Source organism: Carassius auratus, unplaced genomic scaffold, assembly GCF_003368295.1.
Source record: "Carassius auratus strain Wakin unplaced genomic scaffold, ASM336829v1 scaf_tig00018048, whole genome shotgun sequence".
NCBI classification, from domain to species: Eukaryota; Metazoa; Chordata; class Actinopteri; order Cypriniformes; family Cyprinidae; genus Carassius; species Carassius auratus.
In genome coordinates this window covers 32,403-56,789 of record NW_020524842.1, presented here as the reverse complement: position 1 = coordinate 56,789, position 24,387 = coordinate 32,403, and the positions used below count along the sequence as shown (strand labels likewise).

Sequence of the window (24,387 nt, the reverse complement as noted above, 5' to 3'; positions counted from 1 at the left end):
CACAATAATAATAAAAAAGGAAACAAATAATAATACCTTCATTAAATGCATACACATTTAAGCAAACCCAAAACAAAGGAAAAGAAACACACACGCACACACACAATTCAACATTTAAAAGGTTAGAAAACAACAACAACATAGTGGTCACAAAAAAAGTAGACTTCTGTACATTTATCATAATGAGGAGAAATACAGTAGCCTGATCAAATTACAGTCAGACAGTAGAGCTTCAGTCCGAAAGCAACGGGTTAAACAATCAGCCCATAACTACGAGCAGTTAAATAAACAAGCAAGATTGTCTTAAAGTCCAAGCTGATAGCAGCACAAAGTTTGCAAAAACGCACACAGCGGCAGGGCACACGTTCACCCCTTTTATAGCGTAGCTACTTAATGATTTACAAGTTAGAGCTGTGTGCGTTTTTGCAAACTTTGTGCTGCTATCAGCTTGGACTTTAAGACAATCTTGCTTGTTTATTTAACTGCTCGTAGTTATGGGCTGATTGTTTAACCCGTTGCTTTCGGACTGAAGCTTTGTCCAGCTTTGTCGAGTCCAAGTCAAGTCCAAGTCCAGGACTAGTCGAGACCGAGTCAAGACCGAGACCAAAGAGGTTTGAGTCCAAGTAAAGTCCAAAAGTTTCGAGTCGGGTCAAGACCAAGTCCAAATGAGAGAAAAAAGGGTCCGCTTCAAGACCACATACTTAACCTACTGATAATGTATGTGATGCGAGAGACAGCATATCTCCTATTCTAAGAAAATAATTGTACATTATTATTTGTAATGATCAAAAAGAATGTGCAAAGTAAAAACTCTGTAGGACAGGGGTCTCCAAACTAGATCCTGGATGGCCAATGTCCTGAGAAGTTTAGCTCCAACTGGCCTTAACAAACCTGGAAGATTTGTGTGTCTAGTAAGAGCTTGATTAGCTGGTTCAAGTGTGTATAATTAGAGTTAAAGCTAACAGGGGCGTCACACAAGACCCCGGGCCCTATGAATTATTTTTATGTACTTTATTTTCATTTTATTAACTTAATAATGCTGCTTTTGCTGACATTATGTCTGTGGTCAAAAATTTAAATGACTGATGCCTTGGTTCAGTGCACACACATGAAAAGGACGGGATATGACAAATGCGCGCAGCAAGGCTAGAAGGGATACGTTTGGCTCTAACTGGGCATGCGCACATAAATACAGCGAAAAAATTTTCATACTGTACTAGTGCTTGCATAGATTACTCGCCGCTGTCGGAAACAATCAACTACTCCGGCATACATTAACCATATTGAGCAAGTACGATGTGAATTTTAGAATTACAATATTGCGCGGAGCTGTTACTATATGACCTTATCTATGTTTCATGTAAAAATAAAATATGTAATGTAATAATTAGGGTTGTGCCTGAAGTCGAATACCTTATTCGGAATGGCAAGGATAATGGCTTAAAAAACGAATAACGGACAAGGAATAATTCTGCCTGAATACTCGGTGGAAGCTGACACAGTCTGGTGTTTGCTAGATAACTGGTGAGCCAGGGGATCAGCGCCAGAAGTGAATGAATGTAAACTTTATGAGTGAAAAGAGCGCAAATCAAACACTGCATTGTTGTCGGCTCTCTAAGCATCTCTCAGAAATCAGAGCGTTGCAAGAGTAATTTTACCTATAATAATACATCATAGCTACACGTTTTATTATTTGTATATATTTAAAAGGCAATGATTTAAAGCTTAGGCTATGATGTGATATGAATGAATGGAATAAGCACAGCGTGCTCATCAATCAAACAGCAGCGTTGCACGTCTCAGTCTCTCAAAAACCAAATCAGTTCTCTCTCAGGGGTATAGCTTAGATACGGATACATTGTCTACTTGTCCTACATGTTGGTATATTTACCTTTTGCTGGTTTGTGCGGCACACACACATCCCAGATAGCATGTAACCATTGAAACAATGTTGAGTCAGTGTTGATGTGTCAACGCTGATTACATTGAAATAACTTTAGAAAATGATGTTACTTTAACATCACTCTTGCACCCTCGGTTAATATTGAAATAATGTTCAGATTTCAACCACAAATCAATGGTGGTAATATTGCTTCAACATTACAAAGTGATGTTGTTTCAACGTCACTTTTGCACCCACATTCGAAACATTATTAAATTTGAAAACAAAAACATGCTCATAACATTGAATCAATATTCAACCAACTATATTAATAAAAAATTAAAAACACTGTTTCAATCACATTCTTTATTTTCCAGTCTTTGTTCTTTTAATTCATTTAACTCAAAGCACTCAATTCCATGTAAAAAAAAAAAAAACATCATACAGACTCAAAAGTAAACCAATAAACAAGTAAACCAATGAACAAAAAAGCAAATTAATTTGTATCTGGAGGCACCGACGGAACAGTTTCACTTATTTGAAGTGCAGTTCCGCCCACACACACTACGGTGCATGTCGGAGCCATTTCTGGACTACCTGACTATATTCATACTGGGAAACTTTTCCCACACCCATCTGCAAAGTCATAGCATCTAACAAAAGAAAAACAACAGGATATGAAATGTATGCAAGTTAATACATTAATGGAGGAACTGGAACAGGGAAATATTGGATGAAGTAAGGTCAATTTCTGGAAACACAAAAGGCAGAACGACCATTAAAATCATTGATAGTAATAACTCACCAAATATACAACAAAATGGTCAACATAGAACCACAAACCATTATTGTCCTTGCTTCACTGGATGCTAATATCTCCTCTGCACTCTCAAGCTCATCACTATTGTGCAGAGGGACTGAGACAGGCAACGGTTGCAGCGGTTGCTTTGAGGGCAAGGACTGTCTGAAGAATTCTTGACATTCCTCACACAGTTCCTTCACTTCTTTTACAAGTTCAGTTACAGTTCCAATCAACTTTTGTAAAGCAACATCTTGTGGAGAATAAAAAAACATTACAGGTCAAAACATATTTAACATGTATACTGTATAAGTAGGAAAACTTCTCTGCACTTGCCTTTCATTAACTCTCTTGCAGAATCCCTTGAATCTCCAACAAGAAAAAACTATTGCTAGTGAACAGACTCGCAGATTAGCAACCAAATTATATTTTAGGATAAAGTAACAGTATTGTATATTGGTGTAAACTGCCTGAAATTAGGAATCTGGACATTAAAATCAAAGCAAATATTGGTCTCATTGTAAAACTGCCTAAGCACTTCTGTAATGGATACCCTCATGATCCTTGGAAGATGGTTCTTGGCAGGGGTACATGGAAGGCAGGGCTGATGAGTCACTTGACTCAGTCAAGTATGGAGAACTGCTGCACATCTGGTCAGAGGACTCGGAGGGATGGTTAGGCAGAATTTGATTAGAGTGCTGGACAAAGGTCTGGACTCTGGAAGCTGATTGAACAGGAGCCTGCATTATATTGGAGACCGCAGTGAAATAGATTTTACATGTTAGCAAAATTACATTTTGGAATGTTAACATAAATGGAACAATTGCATATATTGTGCCAATCAGTCTTAGTTACATAACATCACTATTATACCTGGAAATAGAAGTCTAAGAGCTGGGCAGAGCTTTCTTTTTTTAACTTCCTCTTCTGTATCAGATGTGTTGTAAATGGGATTGTGTCTAATAGAGAAATAAAACTTCAGATACATCTAGGAATTTCATGTTATGATTATTATTTCCCCTTGTCATTCATTAATTGTGTTACCTGGATTTTCTTTTTTTAAACTTCTCAGTTTCTACTTCAGACTGAATGTCACTTGTGTTGCAGTTCTCCTGTAGGTTTCTTTTCAAACCCTTCTCAGCTTCTTCATATGTGGCTGCAAGTTATATGTTGTGAGTGTAATAATGTCCACAATAATAATTTAAATTCCAACTCATATTAATTTATACACTTACCCCGAATTGCAAGGTTCATAGGACAACCATTCCTCAGTAGGCAGCTCATATTTTTTCACTGCAGCCTGTATCTTGGCTGATTTCCAATCAGCCAGCTGTGTGGCACAATTTTCTGTGCCTCCATTTTGAAATTGAACGATGCACCACTGCTTCATTTTTACAACAAAATAACTCCCCTACAATACAAGATTAAAAAATCCCTACTCCATCTACCTTGATGATATTTCTTAAAATAGCAATGTGGCCAACTATTTGCACACAATTATCTCCTTGCACTATTGACAGAGTGTACTTTTCAGTGACAGCTTTTCTGAACTGTTTGCCAAGACCAAGGAGCACTGGACCGTCAAAATGTGTCTGACTTAAGTTAAGCACTCATGAGGCTTTGGTGAATCAGGACTTGGCATCTCAGATAACCTTTTCACAACTTGCTGTAAGGGTAAGTAAGGCTTGCGCAAAAGACGTTTTATTTGTCCTAAATAATTCTCAAAAGGAAATGCTGACACATTATCCAAAGAAACGATACTCTTCAGCCAGATGAGTGAGCTGGTGTATATTAGACTATTTCATGTTTACCATACAGTTGTCCAAAGCAAACAAATGAGACAAGCAATTCATGAGCACAATCAATCATCGCCTCTGGGGTTCCAGAGGATAAAAGCAAATGCATTGCAACGGAAAACAGCATAAAGTTCTCATACATTGGCATTTGAATGCTATTCCGAAGCACAAGAGGGCCTGGGTACAACATAGAAGAGTGCAGCTCAGTAGCTTTCCAGCGGACAATTTCTGATAACTCTCTTGGTTTCCGACTAAACTCAACCGGCGTGTAGGAACTCAGCAGCTTTAACTTTTCAGAAATATCAGCTACAGTTTGAGTGGACAACCTAGTAGTATGTGCTTTATCTCTGATCCATAAGTTCAAAAGTTTCCTAGTGACGCCTAGACAGCACAAGTACATATAATCTAATGGAATCATGGTAACCATTTTTACCAAGCCAGCTAAAGGAGAAAGTTTTTGGTTCAAGTGGTGGTCTTCATCAATCATATCATTAAAATCAGAATCCTTCCTCAACTTTGCATTAGTTTCTGGGTATGTGAATTTGATTTTGCCACTCACCTACTCAAACACATTTGTCACAGCCTGAGTATTACCATTGTGAGATTTTATTATTTTAACAAAGGCTCTGGCAGGGGCATCACACACAAAAGAGCTTACTTCTACCAATATGTTTTGACCATTGTAAACAATACCACCCGTAAGAACATCAGCTAAATCATCAATAAATGGCTTTAAGAACACAAATATGCACTTGGGCTTTTTCATACCACAGTAAAGGCCAACGAGAAAGGAATGTTTAGTATAGTCACAATTGACAATGGCAAGAATTGGCCAGAACTGAAGAGTACAGCTTTTGAAAAGTGGAAGGCCATCTAAATTGAACTGTACTTTAACTATTTTCAATTGTTCAGGCAGAATTAAGCTTTTCAAACACGACAATATCCCCTTTGCCAAGCCAAAATGATAATACCTTCCATCCTTATGATAGATACATGGGTTTGGGTCTTAAGAATTGTCCTGGCATCTGTGGGCAATTCTGGATGAAACATTCTCAAAATACTTAAAAGTGCACTGAGTGCAGCAAGTGAGACTGAGAAAGTTGAGGCCCAATATCACAAAGTCCTTAAAAGAAACTCACTCGTTGGAGCTTCTGACTCAGTATCAGAGTATCAACGTCTGATAAGTTGACTGTGTCATTATTAACATTGTGTATATTGGTTGGATGCCCCACCAGGGAACTCATCTGTGACTGAATCATTACAATCTGAACCAGCTGAGTCTATAACAACTTCAGGGTATTCAACATAATCTTTTACTGCTTCAACATGATTTTCTTCTGACACAGAATTTTGTGCACTGGTTTCATAGAATTGTTGTAGTATTTCTGACTCTGTGGACTTAATCATTGATTTCAATTTACGCCTCTTTGACCACCGTGAACGTGAAGTCATTATTGCTTGCAAGTGGTGCAACTGTTCAATTTGATAAAATCTGGCTCAGACTGTGTCTCTTTTCTTTACATACATAAAGTCACATACAAATATATCTAAAATATAACATTTACTTTTAACTATTTATGAATACAGACAGAACATGATTTTAGTATCACGGATTTAAACTAATCTAAACTCTATTACGGTTTCAATATATTTTACATTTATTTAGTGCTTTGAACATTTGCAAATGGAAGAGCTATAATACACAAGACTTCAGTATGTTGACGGTTTGTAAATGTTATGGCACCTAATTTACCAAGAACCTATTTATTGTAGCAAGTGAAATGTTCTGAATTTAGTTTGTGGGAACAGCTTAATTATAAAGCTGTTTCATTAAAGCTGCAGATTTACCTAATGTTAAACCATTAATCTATTTGAATATCACATGAAAACATCTTTGATTTTGAGTTGTACCTTTTAGAACTGTTACGTTTGATACTTTTTCAGGAATATTCATGTTTACCTAATAAATCTGCTAGCAGGAGATGGGATACAATCCAATCTTGTGACAAGCAGTTATGCTGTGGACTACAACTCAATGTATGATCAATGTCAGCATGATTAAGGGTGCGCTTCTCTTTTCTTTAATTATCCATCCTCATTAGCCTTAACCCCTCCTACTGAATGCCTTGGAGTAATTGTAGAGTAACAGAAACATAGGCTATGTCAAGTTTAATGTTCATGCTTATTAGCTCCTAGAGATCAGCTAAATATTGTAGAATTTTATCTAACAAGGCTTAAGATGAATTGGAGATAATTTTTCATCATCCACTTCCATTTTGGCCCTTGCCTTTAATCAAAATATCAATGATGATTCAACATGTTTTGGATGAAAACACTACATTGTATCCCCATGTTACTGTGCAATTTATTTCAACACTTTTTACTTACTTTGAAAATGTATGTATGTTAGTAGATTTAGTAACAATAAATAAAATGCAAGTAAAAAGCATGCTAAAAACAGAAATTAATTATATGCACCATTGTTTGAAACTCAGAGAGGTCATGCATGTCAAGACTTCCATATAGGACGCACCTTGTGTTTTCTCTCAATTAGGAAGCATCAATGAACTATTGAGAAGCCCACATGCAAAACCAAAATGGGCGTATACCAATTAGTGCCAATTTTCAAACTACAATTGGTTTTTCAACCATTTTTCAAAAGACTTGCTAAAATCATGAGGGCCCACCCCTAAACCAAACCCCCAGTGTATTAAAGCAAATGAGGTAACACCATTGAAAGTGCACATCATAAACTGAAACACCCCACTGATTGGGAAACACCCAGTAGTGTTTTGCACAGATACATGCCTGCAAGATAGTGTGCTCATGAACTAAGACTCAATGTTAGTTCAATGTCACTGTCTTCACCCATGTGTGCTGTTCCCTTTCATCAAAATTTCAATGCTGATCCAACACACTTTAAACATTGAAATTGTGATGTCAACCAAAATGATGGTTTGGATCAAAACTCAACATTGAATCAATGTTACCATGCTGTCTGGGATCTGTTTAGTTTAGTTTATTAACATTAAGACTCGCTTAAAGTGTTCTGCGTAATGAAAATGTGCGCATTGAATGGATTCAGTCGTGTTCAAATGATCACTAAACGTTTGTCATGACTTCTCTCTGCTTGCATGATAAATATTATTTTAGAAATTAATAATTATTTTAGTTTAACACGACATACTTGTTCAGTGATAACTACGAAAAAAAACAATACAAAAAGTCATAACGGCTTTATCAAGTAACTGTACGATGTTGTATCTGAATGCACATTAAAATTTTAATAAGTCATAATTATAAAGTTTTTAAATTTACATTAACTTTTCAGGTTGCAGTAAGTGCACTGCTGGTCATGCACATATTTTCCATTTATTCTTTGCTGAAACATGGTTGCCCAGCAACAGCAGATGCCACTGGAGCTCAAGCGCAGATTACAGAGTGCTTTGGAAATAAGGAGAGCTGCGTGCCTAGGATACATTTTTTATTTTAATTTTTGGCTGGACTCGGCCGAGACCAACTAGAAGACTTGGCGAGTCCAATGGCCAAGTCCGAGTGCAAATGCAAAGAGTCCGAGAGAACAGAAAAATGTTGAGTCCGGACTCGAGTCCAAGACCGGACTCGAATACTACAGCCCTATTACAAGTTAACTAGTGTTTAACCAATTACATAGTTAATGCATACTGCCACAAGTACTTCAGAAGTATTGCAGTAAACGACATCGATGCAGTTTTTTACATATAACAAAAACTGCAATAATTTTTTGTAAAGGTATAGAAACTGCATAAAATTAAGTATTAACCTCCTGAGACCCTGCGACCTCAAATAAGGACATTACATTTTTGTCTGACCCAGTTAAAAAAATATATTCAAAATATATGAATGAAACAAATGTATTTATGTACAATACTGTCTCTATCTTCATATGGGGATTAAAATTTGACATTTTATTAATAGTAGCACTCTAAGACATCAGTTAATTTGAAGCACTTTTTTGTTTGAGGACATTGATACTATATAACGTTATTTTTTCTACCATGTGGTTAGCTAAACATGGGAATATTTAGATGGATCTAAAGCATTGAAAAAACAACAACATCTGTCTGTGTGTGTGTGTGTGTGAGCAGAATAAATCATGGTAAATCATTGTAAATAATACTACAATATGGTTTATCAAGGTGATTCATGCTATAATCCTGGTAAATCTTTCTAGTAAATATCGGATATTGGCAGATAGGCCTACTCAAACCTCAGCTGAGTATGTTATTACAGCAAAACTTTCATTGTCAAGAGCAGAACAATTGCTCATGGCAATTGCAAACAACTCTGAGGTGCAGGACCTCTCAGATGGGGAAGATAATGATCCTGCTGTGGACGCAGTCATTTTACAAGATGTTGACCTCATGGATGAGCATCCTGATTTTTTGCCAAACGATTGATTCATCAGGAGATGATTCCGGTTACAAGTACACACCACCTAATGCAGCTGAAGATACTGACTCTGAGAATGAAAGTCAGCCAAATCACTCACAAGTGCACAGACATGGACATAAACAACAGCATATTGAGAATGATGAGCTGGATGAGGAAGATCAGAGACATGGAGAGCCCAGACCAGAACCAAGGAATGCTGGACATGGAGAACGCTGGTGGTCTGCTCCATTTAGACCAAATTTGGTCCAGTTTCAGGATTGAGATGATGGACTGAAAGATGAGTGAACAGGTTGGCAGCCACTGGATTATGTGGAGGAGTACATTGACTCAGACCTGATGAAACTCATTGCTGACTGCATAAATGCCACGTCACTGGGTAACAGTGGGAGATCTCACTTAACTTCGGTAGATGAGATTTATCACTTTTTTGGAGCAGCTATCTTAATGTTTTGCATGCCTTTTCCACAGATAAGAATGTTTTGGTCCAATGCCCTACAAATCCCTGCCATTAGTAACACAATGTCACGTGATTGCTTCTTCAAACTTAGGAGCCATCTGAAAGTAGTTATTGAATATAATGTATCAGAAGATAGGAGAGAAACCGACAAATTCTGAAAGGGGAAGAATGATTTGTTATACACTGATTCAGACACTGACGGGCAGACCAATTGCTTTAACTCAGTGGTCACCAACCTTTCCAAATGTCCAAATGTAAACCAAGATCTACCACTTGCAAAAAATTATATAAAAAAGGCCAAAATGTAAGTATATAACTATAAAAACTGCCAACTATAATTCAACATTTTCAACAGTAATATAACTAAGTATTTCCACAGGCTTATTACTCGTATATACACACAATAATCAGTCAATTACAGGCCTAAGTACTATTTCACTTTTGTCATACTATTTGTATAGTTAAATAATTTGCTAGTGACTAACAGGCAACACGCATAAATCTTCTCACTGCGCGCGTGCTCGTGTCCTCTGGCTCTTAAATGTTTAAACTGACAAAGCTTAAATGAGTTTCAGATATCAGCACCCAGGTGATGACGGAATAAATTACCTACAGCATTCGCGTTGAACAAGAGTGAATGATTTGTCCAGGTTTTTTTACCCCTCTCATGTTTTTGTAATGTCTTGGAAGCCAAAATGCGCTTGCATCAACATAAACATTTATTAGCTGAACCCTGAACCTGTTTTTTTACGTGCCATTTATAGCAAGTCATATTACAGATGATATTGCAGATGCTTTGTCAGGTTTAAGTTGAAGCGCGTGCGGAACCGTGTGTGGTTGAACCGAACTTTTTTTTTTTTCAGCGAACCGTGACAAACCCTATTACCACAATAATCAATCCATTACAGGCCTAAAACAATCATGCCCGAGCAGACGGATATAAGTATATCTCATCACATCGGCACCCGCGTCTAAATCAGTTGTATGGTCTGGTTTTCAGTCTAAAACAGTTGCGTCAAGTAAAAATGTCTCATATGTTTTGGGAGGTGCGCGCGCAGTCAGTGGAGGCTCGCGCTGCAGTGCCAGGCGAAAGTATAAAGAATTCAAGCGGTTGTTTCACAGACATTATATGTTAAAGGCTATTTGATTGGACAGATATACCCATCTCCCTCCCCTAGACACAATTTACTACACACAATAGGCTCACACATGGTTCATTTTAAATTAATAAATAATAATTAATAAAAATATAGATTTTTTTTCTAAGATTTTGAAAAATCTTCGCGATCGACTTAAAATGCTTCCAAGATCGACGGGTTGGTGACTCCGGCTTTAACCATTCATTATAATGAATCGGCTCAAAGGAGTCATTAGGTCGTGAGTATGACTTTAGTGGATGTGTTGTGTGGGAATCCTGGCTGTTAGGAAATTTTGACTGCAATTCACACCCAGCGGTAATTCAGCAAAAATATTCTCCGAATGCACCACGTGAAACCCTCTCTGCTGGCACACAAGTTTGTTGTGATCGCTTCTTTACCACCATCCAAGCAGTTGACCACTTGCTGAAGGATGATATTTATCTTACTGGTAAGTGATGAAGGGCCAAGTCAAACAAGCAATGAACAAGTTTCCCGATGAAAAAACCGTGAAACACCAAGGGAGAGGTGCCGTCTACGCAGTAACCAGGGCAGATGGGAAACTATGCATGGACGACAACAAGCCAGTTGTGATGCTCTCCACTGTTCACTCAGAGCAGCCAGAAAATACTTGCCAGCGATGGTCCAAGAAGGGAAAAAAGTATGTGACTGTGACAAGACCAAGCATCGTGCGCGAGTAAAACTCAAAGATGGGAGGTGTAGACATGTCAGACAGAATGATGAGCTACTACCAAATGTCTGTGCGGACGAAGAAGTGGACAATTCGCATGCTGATCCCAGTGGGCACCTTGATGTCAATTTGACGTCAAATATTAGACAAGATTTGATCAAGATGCTGCAAAACATAATTTCAAAGTCAGATTATACATCAAGTCCTTCCAGTGGTTAATTGGTGAAAATATTAGGTTCATCCCATACTGAAATTGATTATGTAAGTATATGGGCCAACATGTTTGACATTGAGTTGACATCAAATCAACATCGTGTTATAGGCGTTCAGTTGATGTCATATTGACATCACATTGATATCAACCCAGCGGGCAATTGATATCAAATAGACATCAAATTGACATCAAACATAGTCATCAAATAATTTTTTTTTTTCTTCAAAATGCATCCATTCGGCATGTCATATGTTGTTTGATTTGTGCATGACTTGTAACTTCTGGGACTTCTGTGGTTAAAAACATATAAACAACAACAACAAAAAACTATTTATAAAATGTAGGCATAAATTACTGACAATGAAAGAGGTGAATATATTATATTTTAGCAAAAATATACTGATTTGCTTAATTACAAATAAAAAAAATTATGCAGCATTTTTGCTGTAACCGCACATTAAGTAAGTGTTGGTGCAGTGGATAAGACACATGCCTTTGGTGTGAGAGACCCGGGTTCGAATCCACTGTGACACACCAATGTGTCCCTGAGCAAGACACTTAACCCCTAGATGCTCCAGAGGCGTGTGACCTCTGACATATATATAGCAATTGTAAGTCGCTTTGGATAAAAGTGTCAGCTAAATGAAATTGTAATACCAAGTGTATACGGTATTACAACTACATGTTCATTTAAGAAAAATGTACAAAATTCTGATATAAACCAGTGCATTTAATAAAACACATCTTGTCATTATTCTTGTGGTCTAGGACATCAATGTGTTAAAAATGTTTTTAAAAAATGCAAATCAAATGAATGTCAAAAATTGACGGCAATTTAATGTCAAGTTTTGACATCGATTTGATTTGCATTTTTGACCAGTTCTTTGATGACTATGTTTGACGTCAATTTGATGTCTATTTGACATCAATTGCCCACTGGGATGCATTTTATGGATCTTACCCTTGCCAACAGCTGGCTGCTGTATATCGCAGAGATAATCAGGAATATGGCACCCCAAGGAAATCTATCATGAAGTTTCTTGAGTTTCACGTGGTAGTGGCCATGTTTCAGGCTGTTTACATTTTATGTAGGCTCTGATGTTTACATTTTCAAATAAACTGTGAAAATGTGTCAAATTAACTTTTTGTACCTATGTGTGTCATACAGTAAGATAGACGCACTATACTCGTATGAAGACATTCATTTTTGAGAGAACTACTTATTGTATTAAGTTGAAATTTAGAATTTTTACTAATTAGGACCTTCTGGACCCAACAGCAAATAATATTTCAAAAAGTTATGATCGATCCACTGTCCTCACATGAGGATATATTTTTCTGCAAAAACTACTTCCTGTACAAAAACACATTTTAGGTATCATACTTATTAGGTCATACACATCCCAAATAGCAAGAACAATTATAAAACTCTCGGGTCTCAGGAGGTTAAAGGAGACGAAAGCTGCCCTAATCGGCGGTGGATGCTGCTGACCCATAATCATGCTCCTAGCTTTGTCACAGAGATAGAGACTGAGAGATAGAGAGAGGGAGAGAGAGAGAGAGAGAGAGGGAGAGAGAGAGAGAGAGAGAGAGAGAATCCTCCTGAGCATGAAGTTTCAACACTCTATCTTGATTCTGATGAGAGGAACTGGGTGTTGCCCCCCCAGTACTGCTGGCTGAGGGGATAAACGGACTGTGATAAATGGAAACAACTGGTCTGAACAACAGAAGAAGACTTCGAGTATAGGCTAATAATTCAAAACCCCTCGTAGTTTTTCTTTAAATTATTCCTTCTACAAGATCATTTCTGTTTGTTAATAGCTACAGGAAGACGTGCTGCCTAAGAAAGATAAATTTAGAGCAGTGTTGTTGCATATGCAACATAGTTTGACCGGCTCTGATTGAGACGGTACGAAGTTAGTTTCGTTTTACATTACTCCGCGAGTGTGTGTGTGTGTGTGTGTGTGTGTGCGTGCGTGTGTGTCTCCTCAGTTTACCGGGGTGGCTCGAATCATTTGAGCGCAGTTGTTTTAAGACTGTCACGGATTCGCTCCCTCGCTCGTTCAGTGGCACTTACTGGAGGTGACAACAACTGTGTGAGGGTCTTGATCAGTGCCTGAAATATGTTTTCCCGTTGCTTCTTTACGATGACTGTTGTTTATTTTCTTCTCAGCAGTGGGACAAAAGGTAAGCACCTCTTTAGAACATGTCTGATAATTTATCAATTTGCCAAAATGTCGTGGTTTATAACTGGTAAACATAAATGCATAAACTTTTATTCATAATAGCTATACATGGTATGGGTTATTATAGCCAGAGTGAGAAGTAATCTGATGACAGATAGCTTAGTTTAGGGTAGATAAAGCAAACAGATTCTACTGCATTCTCAAATCAAATAGGCTATACCATATTATGAAGGTCATTTAATGCCTAAAATATTTGCTTACACAGCGTAAGATGTGTGTACGTGCACAAGATCGTAGGAGTAAATTACATTTGCATGTAATAGAAGCTTTGTAACGGTGTAAATAGCGTTTCAAGCTTAAGAAAAAAATATTTGCCGCTTGTTACTGTTACTTGTTAGTGTAATTCATGTATTGTGTAACTGCAGCTTCTAACGCAAAATAAATATGATCTGCATTCTTATGAATTCCATTTTTCTGCCCTTACACTTTTGGCACGTTGGTTTCGCTAAAACACGGTAGCCTAATGCGAGATTTCAAGCTTAAAAACATCAGTTTAAAGAACTGCAAAACAGATCGACTGAAATAATAATAATAATAATAATAATAATAATAATAAATAATAATTATATATATATAATTATTATTTATTTATTTGTGTTACTTTACAATTTTGTAATTTAAGGGGATTTGACTAAAATATTACTAAACTATGTATTATCTCTTACATATTTGGAACTTTATTTAAAAAAGTTGTATTGTTTTATTTTGATTTGAAGTAAGTTTTTTGCGTTAGACAAATCTGGACACAAATAAAGCATGTTGTTGCTCATACTTGCTTCCTATAATAACTTCATCAATCACATGAAAGTAATTAGAATTAGAAAAAGGAAAAAAAAATACACAGTTTATCATTTAGCCATCCATTTTGCCACTAATGCACCCTTTCAAACTCATCATTGTGACCTATATAAACGGGGATGGCCCTCCCTTCATACCCGGCAACAGAACCTCCAAAATTACATTGACTCTTGTTCCTGCTGACAATCATTAATCATATTTATACACACATACTTAAGCACTTAACTGTTTATCTTTTTTTCTTTGTTGTCTATCTTTTTTAATTCAATTACTTGTTCTATGTGTCATGTGTTTGACTATGTACAGTTGTACCTTATGTTCATTCCTGTAGCCTCTTGGCCAGGTCATGTTTGTAAATGAGAAGTGGTTCTCAAACAGTTTACCTGGATAAATAACTGAATAATTATTGAAATTTCCAAATATACAATTGAGTATTAAATACCATTAACAGAGATATGCAAGTTAAACGAGTAAAAAAAATAATAATAATAATCACCCCCTCACAGTTGTCACGAAGGGCAGAATTAGCTATAAAGATCAAATGCTGATTCCCTTTTGAAACCCAAGGAAGATCAGTGGGCTCCACTGCTTTGGAAAGGCCAGAAGCGAGTCCCGCTGCCTCAAATGGACATCAGCGGGCTCCGAAACGCCTTCCAGACATTCAAGACATTACTTCTTCAAGAACCAGACCAGGAGAATGGCAGAGCAGGGGAAGGGATGGAGGACCGTGTTTGTGTGATGGAGGGGACCTGAGGACTGAGGCAGAGGCTGCAGGACGGGAACCCAGGGCAAAACCAGAGGCCACCACAGCGGTGCGTGTGGAGCTGCAGCTGTATCAGGCCCTGCCACCTTGGAACAAGCAGTGACGGGCTCTGCTGCTTCTGAAAGGCCTGAAACGAGCCTTGCCACCTCAGAGGGAACATCAGCAGGCTCTGCCTCTCCAGGAAGGACAGAAGGCTTTTAAACTTTGGCTGGGACGATGCTATTTTGTGACAGGAGACATATGCTGCCTAATTCCGAAATTAAAAAAAAAAAAAAAAAAAAAAAAAAAAAAAAAAAATTAACCTCTCTCTAGAATTTGTTCTAGACAAAACATTCAAGAAATATTCCACATGAGCAAACACTTTAATTTGCTTTTGGTCACCACTTCATTAAAACTATTAAAGTTTAATATAAATATAGTGTTTGATGCTATAAATGTGTTTTGCTTTTAATTATGTCAATGTTTTAATCTTTTTCAATGTTCCTAATGATGTGATGATGATTTATGGTCACCAGCCACAAGCCCTGTGAATGTGAGCGTGACTGTGGATGTCGTCCCTGTCGCTGGACGTCTTGAGGTTACTTTGGCAACCTGCACAACTTCTAGTACGAAACCTGCTGCCGAGGTGTCATGGAATTTGGGCGCTTTATCTGATTCTGTGAAGGTATCGACAAACACTGAGAAACATTTAGATGGGACGTTCACAGTCACAAGCAGTCTGATTGCAGCTCCAACGGTACAGATGAATCAACAACATGTCCAGTGTTTGATCAAACATGTTACGATGAAAGAGGAACTACAAGTTGATCACAAGATCACTGTACACTGTAAGTGGCATGAGCCTTTACAAGATAACCTAAATATTTCACACCCTTAGCAAATTGTCTTGTGTGCTTGCTACTGCAGTGTCATTAAACAGTGTGTGTAGACATCTGATTCTGACAAAGTGCATCAGGTTTCAGTGGGTTCTCTGTCATTTAAAGGCCACTTCCTGCCTTAGCTTGTTAACAGTAATTGATAATTAAATAGTAATAAGTTCCATTAAAATGACAAAACCACAAACAGAGGCCCTTTGGATAAAAATGTGATTAAAAAAAGTTTAAGCATAAATAATATTAGTAGTTTTTATTGTGGCAAAAGATTGTTATTTATTCATTTAGTATTACCTTGTGAAAAAAAGCACACTTTAGCATACATTTAAAAAGAGTTCTTATTACAAAAAGAATAAAATTTTAGTGTGAACAGAATAATATTTGCAGACAATTAACAATGTTTATTTATAAAATGTATACTTACTGGAACAATTTCTTTAAAATATGGTTAAATTGCTTAAAAAATCTACGGTAATCCAAAATGTACAATGTCTTTTCTATTTAGACTTGTAGGTCATGTATTTAAATATGCAATCATACATATGCATGAATGAAATAGCAGTTTGGTGCTCTTGAATATATTAACTTTAAATAGTATCACAATTGTTGATTTATCTGTTTATCCAGGAGTTGACAGATGTATTTGATTTATTCACTGATTATTGCCTTATCATTTGAAATTATTACACAAATCTACAGAAGCAAAGTTCAGTTTTGGCAGTTAGTGGAGACTTGGTAAACCATCTGAATTTGTCTAGAATGATTGTAATTGGCATAGAAGTGAACTCTTTGCAGTCATGCGTTTGTGTTTCTGTGTTTTAAAGATCCACCTCAGCTGGTCTATGTGACACCTTTCAACAATCGCTCTAATGCTGAGGTGTATCAGTGTGAGGCAGATGCCAACCCTTCAGCCACACACTTCAGCTGGCACAGGTATAAAATCTAACATGCCACAAAAATATATATATATATATATATATATATATTAATAATAATGATTTATAATTCTAATGGAATCATCTTTGAATCAATAGTACTTAAAAATCATAGCATAAAAAAAAAAACTAATAGAGGATGTTTCATTATATTTCATCAAACATTTGAAGATTCTGCGAGATGTAGCAACTGCAGATCCTTGCACACTTAACATGTAATACATGCCAAAAAATTAAGCAATACAGACACAAAATAGGAAGTTGGAAACGCCAGCTAAGAATATACCTCAAAAAATGGTGAGAGTGATCTATAAATGTCAAGATCAAATCATCGAGGTTAATTTGCATTTATTTGGTTTGCAGATGTTCTTCACAAACTTACATACAGAATACTGTATGTGCAAAACATACTAGGTTTAGTTTTGAAATTTTGGCCCTATACTCATTCTTTTGGCAGTCTGACTTTGTATTCTTTGCTCTTGTTCATGGAGTAGCACACACCAGACAATCCCTAACAATGACATTAAAGCAGAAGGAAATAAACTCTACTTCTTGAAACGGACGTCTGACCTCAGTGGCCTGTATATCTGTGAGGCTTCAAACGAGTACGGTAAAGGAATCGGCTCACTCTACTGGCAAAAAGGTCGGAAGTGAAAGCTTGTTTGCATGTTTGGATGAAGGAAGATACGCCAGTTTGTTTAGACTACAGTGCTTATCATGTTATCTCTTTTTTAGGAGAAAAGACGGAAGACAATCATTCTGAGCTCTGAGTCCTTTATACTGGATGCAATTCCATATTTTCTCAGTGTCATCAGAGTCCCTTTAAGGAAATTCAGAAATAAAAGCTGGCGGCAATTGTATTCTTCTTCTTAAACCCAAATTATATTTACAAAATATTTTTCAGGAAAGCAAAGATAGTCCACATGAACATTGTAGAGCTGCTCTTTTAATTCACAGTGCCTATCAACAACGTGACTTTTAACTGAAAGGAACAATAACATATTTCCATATTGAGCATTATGCTTTCTCTGTATGTATGAGTGGACCGTCTGCCCTGCATAGATTCTTAACATTATATTTTATTAACTTATTTATTAAATTATTCGTACGCACACACACACACACACAATACGATATATATATATATATATATATATATATATATATATATATATATATATATATATATAATATTTATACTAGCAGATATAGAAGGAATTAAATTTTAGAATGCCTAAGTTTGAGGGTTGTTAAACTATTTTATTTATCATTATGAAACACTGACAAACATTAACTGACAAACAGTCAGAACAACTTCATGGGCGCAATTATTGGTCTCCTTTCTGGATTTCAAGTTGAAAAATATATATTTAAAATTAAACTTGAGTAAAATAAAAGTTATGCCTGAATAGAAGTCAATATGAGTGTATATATATATATATATATATATATATATATATATATATATATTTATATATATAAAGGCTCTCCTTGCAATTTCATTGCTGGGATTTTTTTTTTTTTTTTTTCATTGATGGGATTATTTTATTTTTTTTTTTTATTTTTACTGCTATTAGTAGAATCCTCATTAAATATTTATTACTGTTGTTCATTGGATCCGGTATATATCCCAGGTATAGAATATCGTGTTCTAAGATGTCCTGTATAATTGCATGTAGTTCTTCTAAAAACACCTTTAAAATTGCACAAGACCAAACAGATATGTACATGTTCAGCTGATAACATCACACATTGCCTCCAGCAAAATACTTGACTTGTTTCTCCAGTTTGTTTAGCTGTCAGTTTTGGAGTTATAATGAAGTGTATTGTAAGCTCTGGAATTGCTGTAACACATGTATGGATGTATGGATCTACTTTTCTTTTCGCCATTTTCCTTAGAGTTGTATTTCATATATTGGATACAGGATATTTATGCTTTCATAAATATGCTTTTCAGAGGGGGGTGTTCGTCCATCTTTTATTTGCCTTGTCATAACAATGTCGAACTTTCTCCAGGTTATGGGTCATATTAATTTCTTAAAATCTTGAATTTACCCTGTTATGTGATTGAGAATGCAGTTATTCCCTTGCGAGCCCAACTGAAACCTTTTATTTAGCTGGCCAACCTAATATCCTCAACTGGTGTTCAATTCTAGTTTACATTTCCTTATCAGCTTGTAGCATTCATCTAGTTACCTTTTTGTCAGCTGACTTTTCAGTTATCTGTGTTAATGTTATATTATCACCTAGAAGTGACTGAATAGGGATTGGTGCTTGAGACATTTTTAGTTGTTTCCATTTTGAGATATAGCTAGAATCGCACCAACAAACTAAATTTCTCAACTGAGCAGCACTAGTCTTGCAAGAAAGGTAGGGACCTTCTCCCTTTTTCTTTTGCTAATTGTAAAGTTATGAATTTAATCCATGTTTTCCCAATTTTTCCTGTTCCAAATAAATCCTTAAATTATTCTTTCCCAATCATGAAACTGTTTCAGAGGAATTTGAACTGGAAGGCCTAGAATCAGTAGCATCCGGGGTACTACAGTATATTCATTTTAACAGATTCTATTATTTTACTCATATCTAGAGGAAGTAATTTCCATCTATTCACATCTGTTTTATTGTCTTGTTTATAATTTATTTTATATAAAAAAATTTTGTGTAACTGCCCCTAAATAGTTAATACCCTGAAAATTATATTTAAAATTTTGTTACTTATTCAAAGCCTGAGAAAGAGAGAAATTAATGTCCAAAATGTGTGTTTTGTGTATGTTCAATTAGTAACCAGAAATGTTCCCAAATACCTTAAGGGAGGACCACAGTTTTGGTATACAATAATCAGGGTTACACCGATATTTCAAGAATTGTCAGCATAAATGTTGATCTCCTCTTCTACACTTTTAATAGTTATACCTTGTATAAACATCTTAGTCCCCTAGTAACTTAGGTCCAAGTGTTAATGATCAAAAGGGGCGTCCAACTCACCAGGGGTTTGCCTGTAGATGCACACAAGAGGAGGATTTGTAAGTGTCACCAGGAAACGCTCCATGTTAACTTGAGATGCATTAGGTATCACTTGCACAGGGGGATTTCTACCACAAGTACTAATTAAAGTCATGACTGATATGTCACTATATGGAGGAAACAGCACTGTACAAATTTCAATCACCGTAAATAGAATTGAGATTTTAATCATAACAACAATAAAGACCAAACCAACGTGATCTCATGAGAATACGTGTGTATTGTTACGTTAAATGTGGTTCTACCACACGTACATTTACTTATGTTTTCATGCACATAAACACATACATAACTTTAGGAACCAACCAACAAGAACTAAACAGACAGGGTTTATAAACACATGTGATGCAATCAGATAGAACAGAAACAGGTGTGGAGTAATCAATTAACTAAACAAGAAAAGGAACATGACCAAATAAGGAAACTCAAAAGGAACAGAAGTCCACAACTGTGACAATATCACAGTCACAAATATTTTCACACTGAGCATTGATTTGACCTTTGCTCTCATTATGTGCACACAGTTCATTGAATGTTTACAGCAACAGTGCCTATAGCTGGTTTCCAGTTTGGCTTGTTTTGCACAATGCACATGCCAACTCAACTACAGGTACAGGGCCACATCAAAAGTGTGTCTTCTGTATGATATTTAAAACATTCATCCTGGAGAAGTTGCTCATGGAGTAATAAAATAACTTATAAAAATAGTTTTAAATAATTTATACCATGATCACATTCATATATATTATAATGGAGAGGAATACTCTCATGATGATTCAGTATGCATTGGTTCAAAACAGAAAAGGAATCAAAAATAACAGATAGAACATATTTTTCTTCTGTTTGTGTAGAAGTCTTCAATGAGAACATTAACACTCCATTTTAAGCACATTTACATGCCCAGTATTTATCAGTACAAACTAAAATGATCAATTTTATGTATTTTTGATTTAACCATGTCAGCAGCAGTGGCTACAGGGGGCGTAGTTAATGGGGGGAGGTAACCAAATCCATCAGTTACAACCCCCCCCCCCCAATATTTCAACATGAAAATCACAGCAGATCAAATTAAAAATATGTAGAATTCGACCCCATTGGAACTCAATTGAGACAAATGAAGCCCAGTTTTAGCGTTTTTTAGCACTTCCGTTTCTGACCTGCAGACTCAAACGAAGCTTGACGACGTCAGCAACCTGTCTGCCAGATGTTAATCTTCTAAGTGGCTGTGCGTGCAAACTGCCATCGTTAATCTTGCAGAGACGGCGAGCTTGAGCGGGGAGTTCTTTGGCGTGAGTGAGCAGGAGTAAGTATTCTGATTAATTATTTTGTATAGTATTTTAAAATGTAACGCCAGTACGCCATATTAAGTTAATTGCCTGCGAGTTTCTCCTCCTGTCTGTACGGTAATGCGACAGAGACCCAAGTGGTTATGACGCAATCGTTAGGCTATTTTTTACAAAAACTGTTTACACGGGGCCAAAATGTAACATAGAAGGTAATGGAGCCCTTTATACATTGTCGTGTATATTTAGAAATAAATAATAGACAAACGGAGTCTTTAAACGCCTCAGATGTAAAGTTATTCGCTGTCAAAGTGAGGCCAAAATGAATGGGAGTCAATGAGTCTAACGCAAGTGAAGTTCTGCTAAAAGATGGCAGCCCCCCGCCCGACTTCAACTTCCGGTCGAGTTCCTTGCCCCTTGGTTGGGAGAGCACACGGGTAACGTTAGCGCCAAAAATGAAGAGAAGCGCGGCACAGCGGACTATATTTAACTGCTGGTCAGAGAGGGATGCAAAAAAAAAAAAAAAAAAAAAACATGCAACGTTACTGAGAATGAGGTATGGGGATATTGTGTAATAGCTAGGTACAAACCACATATATTTTTAGCTAGCTAATCCATTGCAATGTATTTAGCTATAACTATTAGTATAACAAGTTATCAAAGCAGCTGTCTGTTTTGCTAGTTTATTTTTCAATAGTGTCCGTAATTATCAATGACAAAAGTATTCACATCGGTGTTTGTTTTCTTCCTAAATTAATCTGACTTTTGAACGAATTGGATGAATGAACGATTTAAGTGGCTTACTTATTAAAACTTTCAATACTTAATTTCTTTCTTTTGCTAATCTCTACTATGTAAGAATTTTATGAATGATGATTATACACACATTCCATAACGTTATGAGGTGTATAATCTCTAAACATGTTTTTATAATAGATTCGAGGTAAATATAGCAGCAGGGTAGAAAAGTCAGCAGAGGGACTTTGTAAAGTTAGGCTATACATTAATGCCTTTAATGTTTTAAAGACTCCAGTAAAACAGCTGTATACTAAATCAAGTTCCTAAAGCTGTCAAGAAACCATTTTTTCATTCCGGCTTTTCTCTATCACAGTGAAGAACAGGGAGAACACAACAGACAGGCAGCTCTTTCAGATAAGCGGGTAAGAAAACAGGGAGGGGTACAGAAATGTTCAAAAATGTTTGATCATCAGATTATTATACATCTTTAAAACTATGCTGTGATTTTTGTGAGTTTTATTTAATGAGGATTACTTGGTCAATTAAAAATAGTCAATTTTTTTTTTTTTTAAATAGATATTACGAATAGATTGTATACAGTGCAGTTTAGTATTTTGTAAGTTTTTGGTGTTTTAGTTGTATGTCTTAGTGGTTTGTTCTTATATCAGATGATTCAGATCCAATGTGAAAGTAGCAGCAGATTAAACCAATCAAAAGAAGGACAGGAAGAACATCTGATCATATTTGATGGAACTTATTTGTCTTCGTTATGTTGACATTGGTTTTTATGCAGTGACAGAAACTACAGGAGAGAGTCTTGCAAAAATGGCAATGGATGTACTATCTCGATTACATTTGCCGTTATCTGGATTGCGTGGCCAGACATATGATGGTGCAGCCAAATACTGTCTGGCTAATACTCAGCACAGGCTGTAATTAAAAAGAAACAGTCTTTATCTTTATATGTACACTGTGGAGCACATTGTGTAAACCTAGTTACCCCAAAGGCATGTACAGCTTCAAAACTGCTGCGAAATTCTCTTGACTGGGTGCATCAGCTAGGAAATCTGTATAGCCTGTCTGGTAAATTCAAAGAAAAGTTTAACCAGATTGCTAGGGCAGATTATGGTATCGCAAGCCCTCTAAAGCCTCTCTGTCAAACACGATGGACAGTACGACACCAAGCTGTAACATCTGTTCTCAAGCAGTATGATTCTGTGCTCACTTCCTTAGAGGAAATGTCAAACAGTAATGCTCCTAGTGCAGCCACCGCCAATGGCTTGCACCAACAATTTCTCAAAGGCCAGACCTTACTGGGTCTTGTGTTGGCAGGAGCTGTGATTGGAGAATTGGAGTGTTTGAATGCTTCTCTCCAAAGAAAGACACAGACTATCTCTGGCATGAAAGCTGCCATTTCTTGTGTTCAGTCTGTCTTGAAAGACAAAAGAAATGAAGATGCCTTTCAAAGTCTTTTTGAGCAAGCAAATGTGATTGTGGAGTCTCTAAATCTAGAGCCTATCAAAGTTCCAGAACCAAGGCGACTTCCTAAGCGTTTTAGTACAGATGCAAGCACATGCAAGCCAAAAACCACAACAGAGTATTACAGAGTTGAGTTTTATCAGGTTCTTGATGTTGTTGAGTCAGAGCTCAATGAACGTTTTCATCAGGAAGATCTGCTGACCTTGCAGAAACTAGAGGACACTCTGCTCACTGGACAAATTGATTCAGTGTGTTGTGAGTATCCTGAGATCAACAGCCAGTTGCTTGCAGTTCAGTTACCAATGTTTAGGCATAACTACCAATTTGGATCCAGTATGGAGGCAGCAAGCATTCTTAAAGGTTTGTCAGTGGAAGTTCGTGGCCTGTTAAGTGAAGTGGAAACTCTGGTCAGGTTGCTTCTGGTTGTACCAGTATCCTCTTCTGAAGCAGAAAGGAGCTTTAGCGCCCTTAGAAGGTTAAAAACTTGGCTACGCTCAAATATGTCACAAAAGAGACAGAATGTTCAAACCAAACCTACGCCCTTGAGTGGCTATATTCCTGGCAAGAGGAAACATTTCAATTTCACAATTCAGTCATATCTAAAATGATCAATCTAATTTCTTACATAGGCTGAATCCATCTTAAGGAAATATGTATTCAATTTGAATTTTCCCTTGCAGCAAAACCACAATCGCAGTGATGCAAGTGTGTTAGCAAATGAAACTGTGCTTCTGTGGAAATGCCACCACTAACAGTTTTGTTTGTGTTTCCTTCTATTTCTATTCTCTTGCCTTAGTTCGTTCCTTTGACCTAGTTTCCTGTGTTCAGTTCACCTGTGTT

General features: G+C 36.7%; 1 protein-coding gene across 1 annotated transcript; it reads left to right on the top strand.

Moving 5' to 3' along the window:
* The first annotated feature begins 13,385 nt into the window (after positions 1-13,385).
* LOC113075921 (nectin-3-like protein) lies at positions 13,386-17,883 on the top strand. The gene is made up of 5 exons (XM_026248573.1): positions 13,386-13,596; positions 15,732-16,043; positions 16,913-17,021; positions 17,518-17,666; positions 17,759-17,883. The coding sequence occupies exons 1-5, from the start codon at positions 13,533-13,535 to the stop codon at positions 17,791-17,793; spliced, it is 669 nt and encodes a 222-aa protein (XP_026104358.1). The 5' UTR covers positions 13,386-13,532; the 3' UTR covers positions 17,794-17,883.
* Positions 17,884-24,387: the final 6,504 nt, after the last annotated feature.

Coding starts and splice junctions, on each gene's coding strand:
- LOC113075921 (XM_026248573.1), top strand. CDS start 13,533: ATGTTTTCCCGTTGCTTCTTTACGATGACTGTTGTTTATTTTCTTCTC. Junction 16,044..16,912: donor TCACAAGATCACTGTACACT/GTAAGTGGCATG, acceptor TGTGTTTTAAAG/ATCCACCTCAGCTGGTCTAT. Junction 17,022..17,517: donor ACACACTTCAGCTGGCACAG/GTATAAAATCTA, acceptor TTCATGGAGTAG/CACACACCAGACAATCCCTA.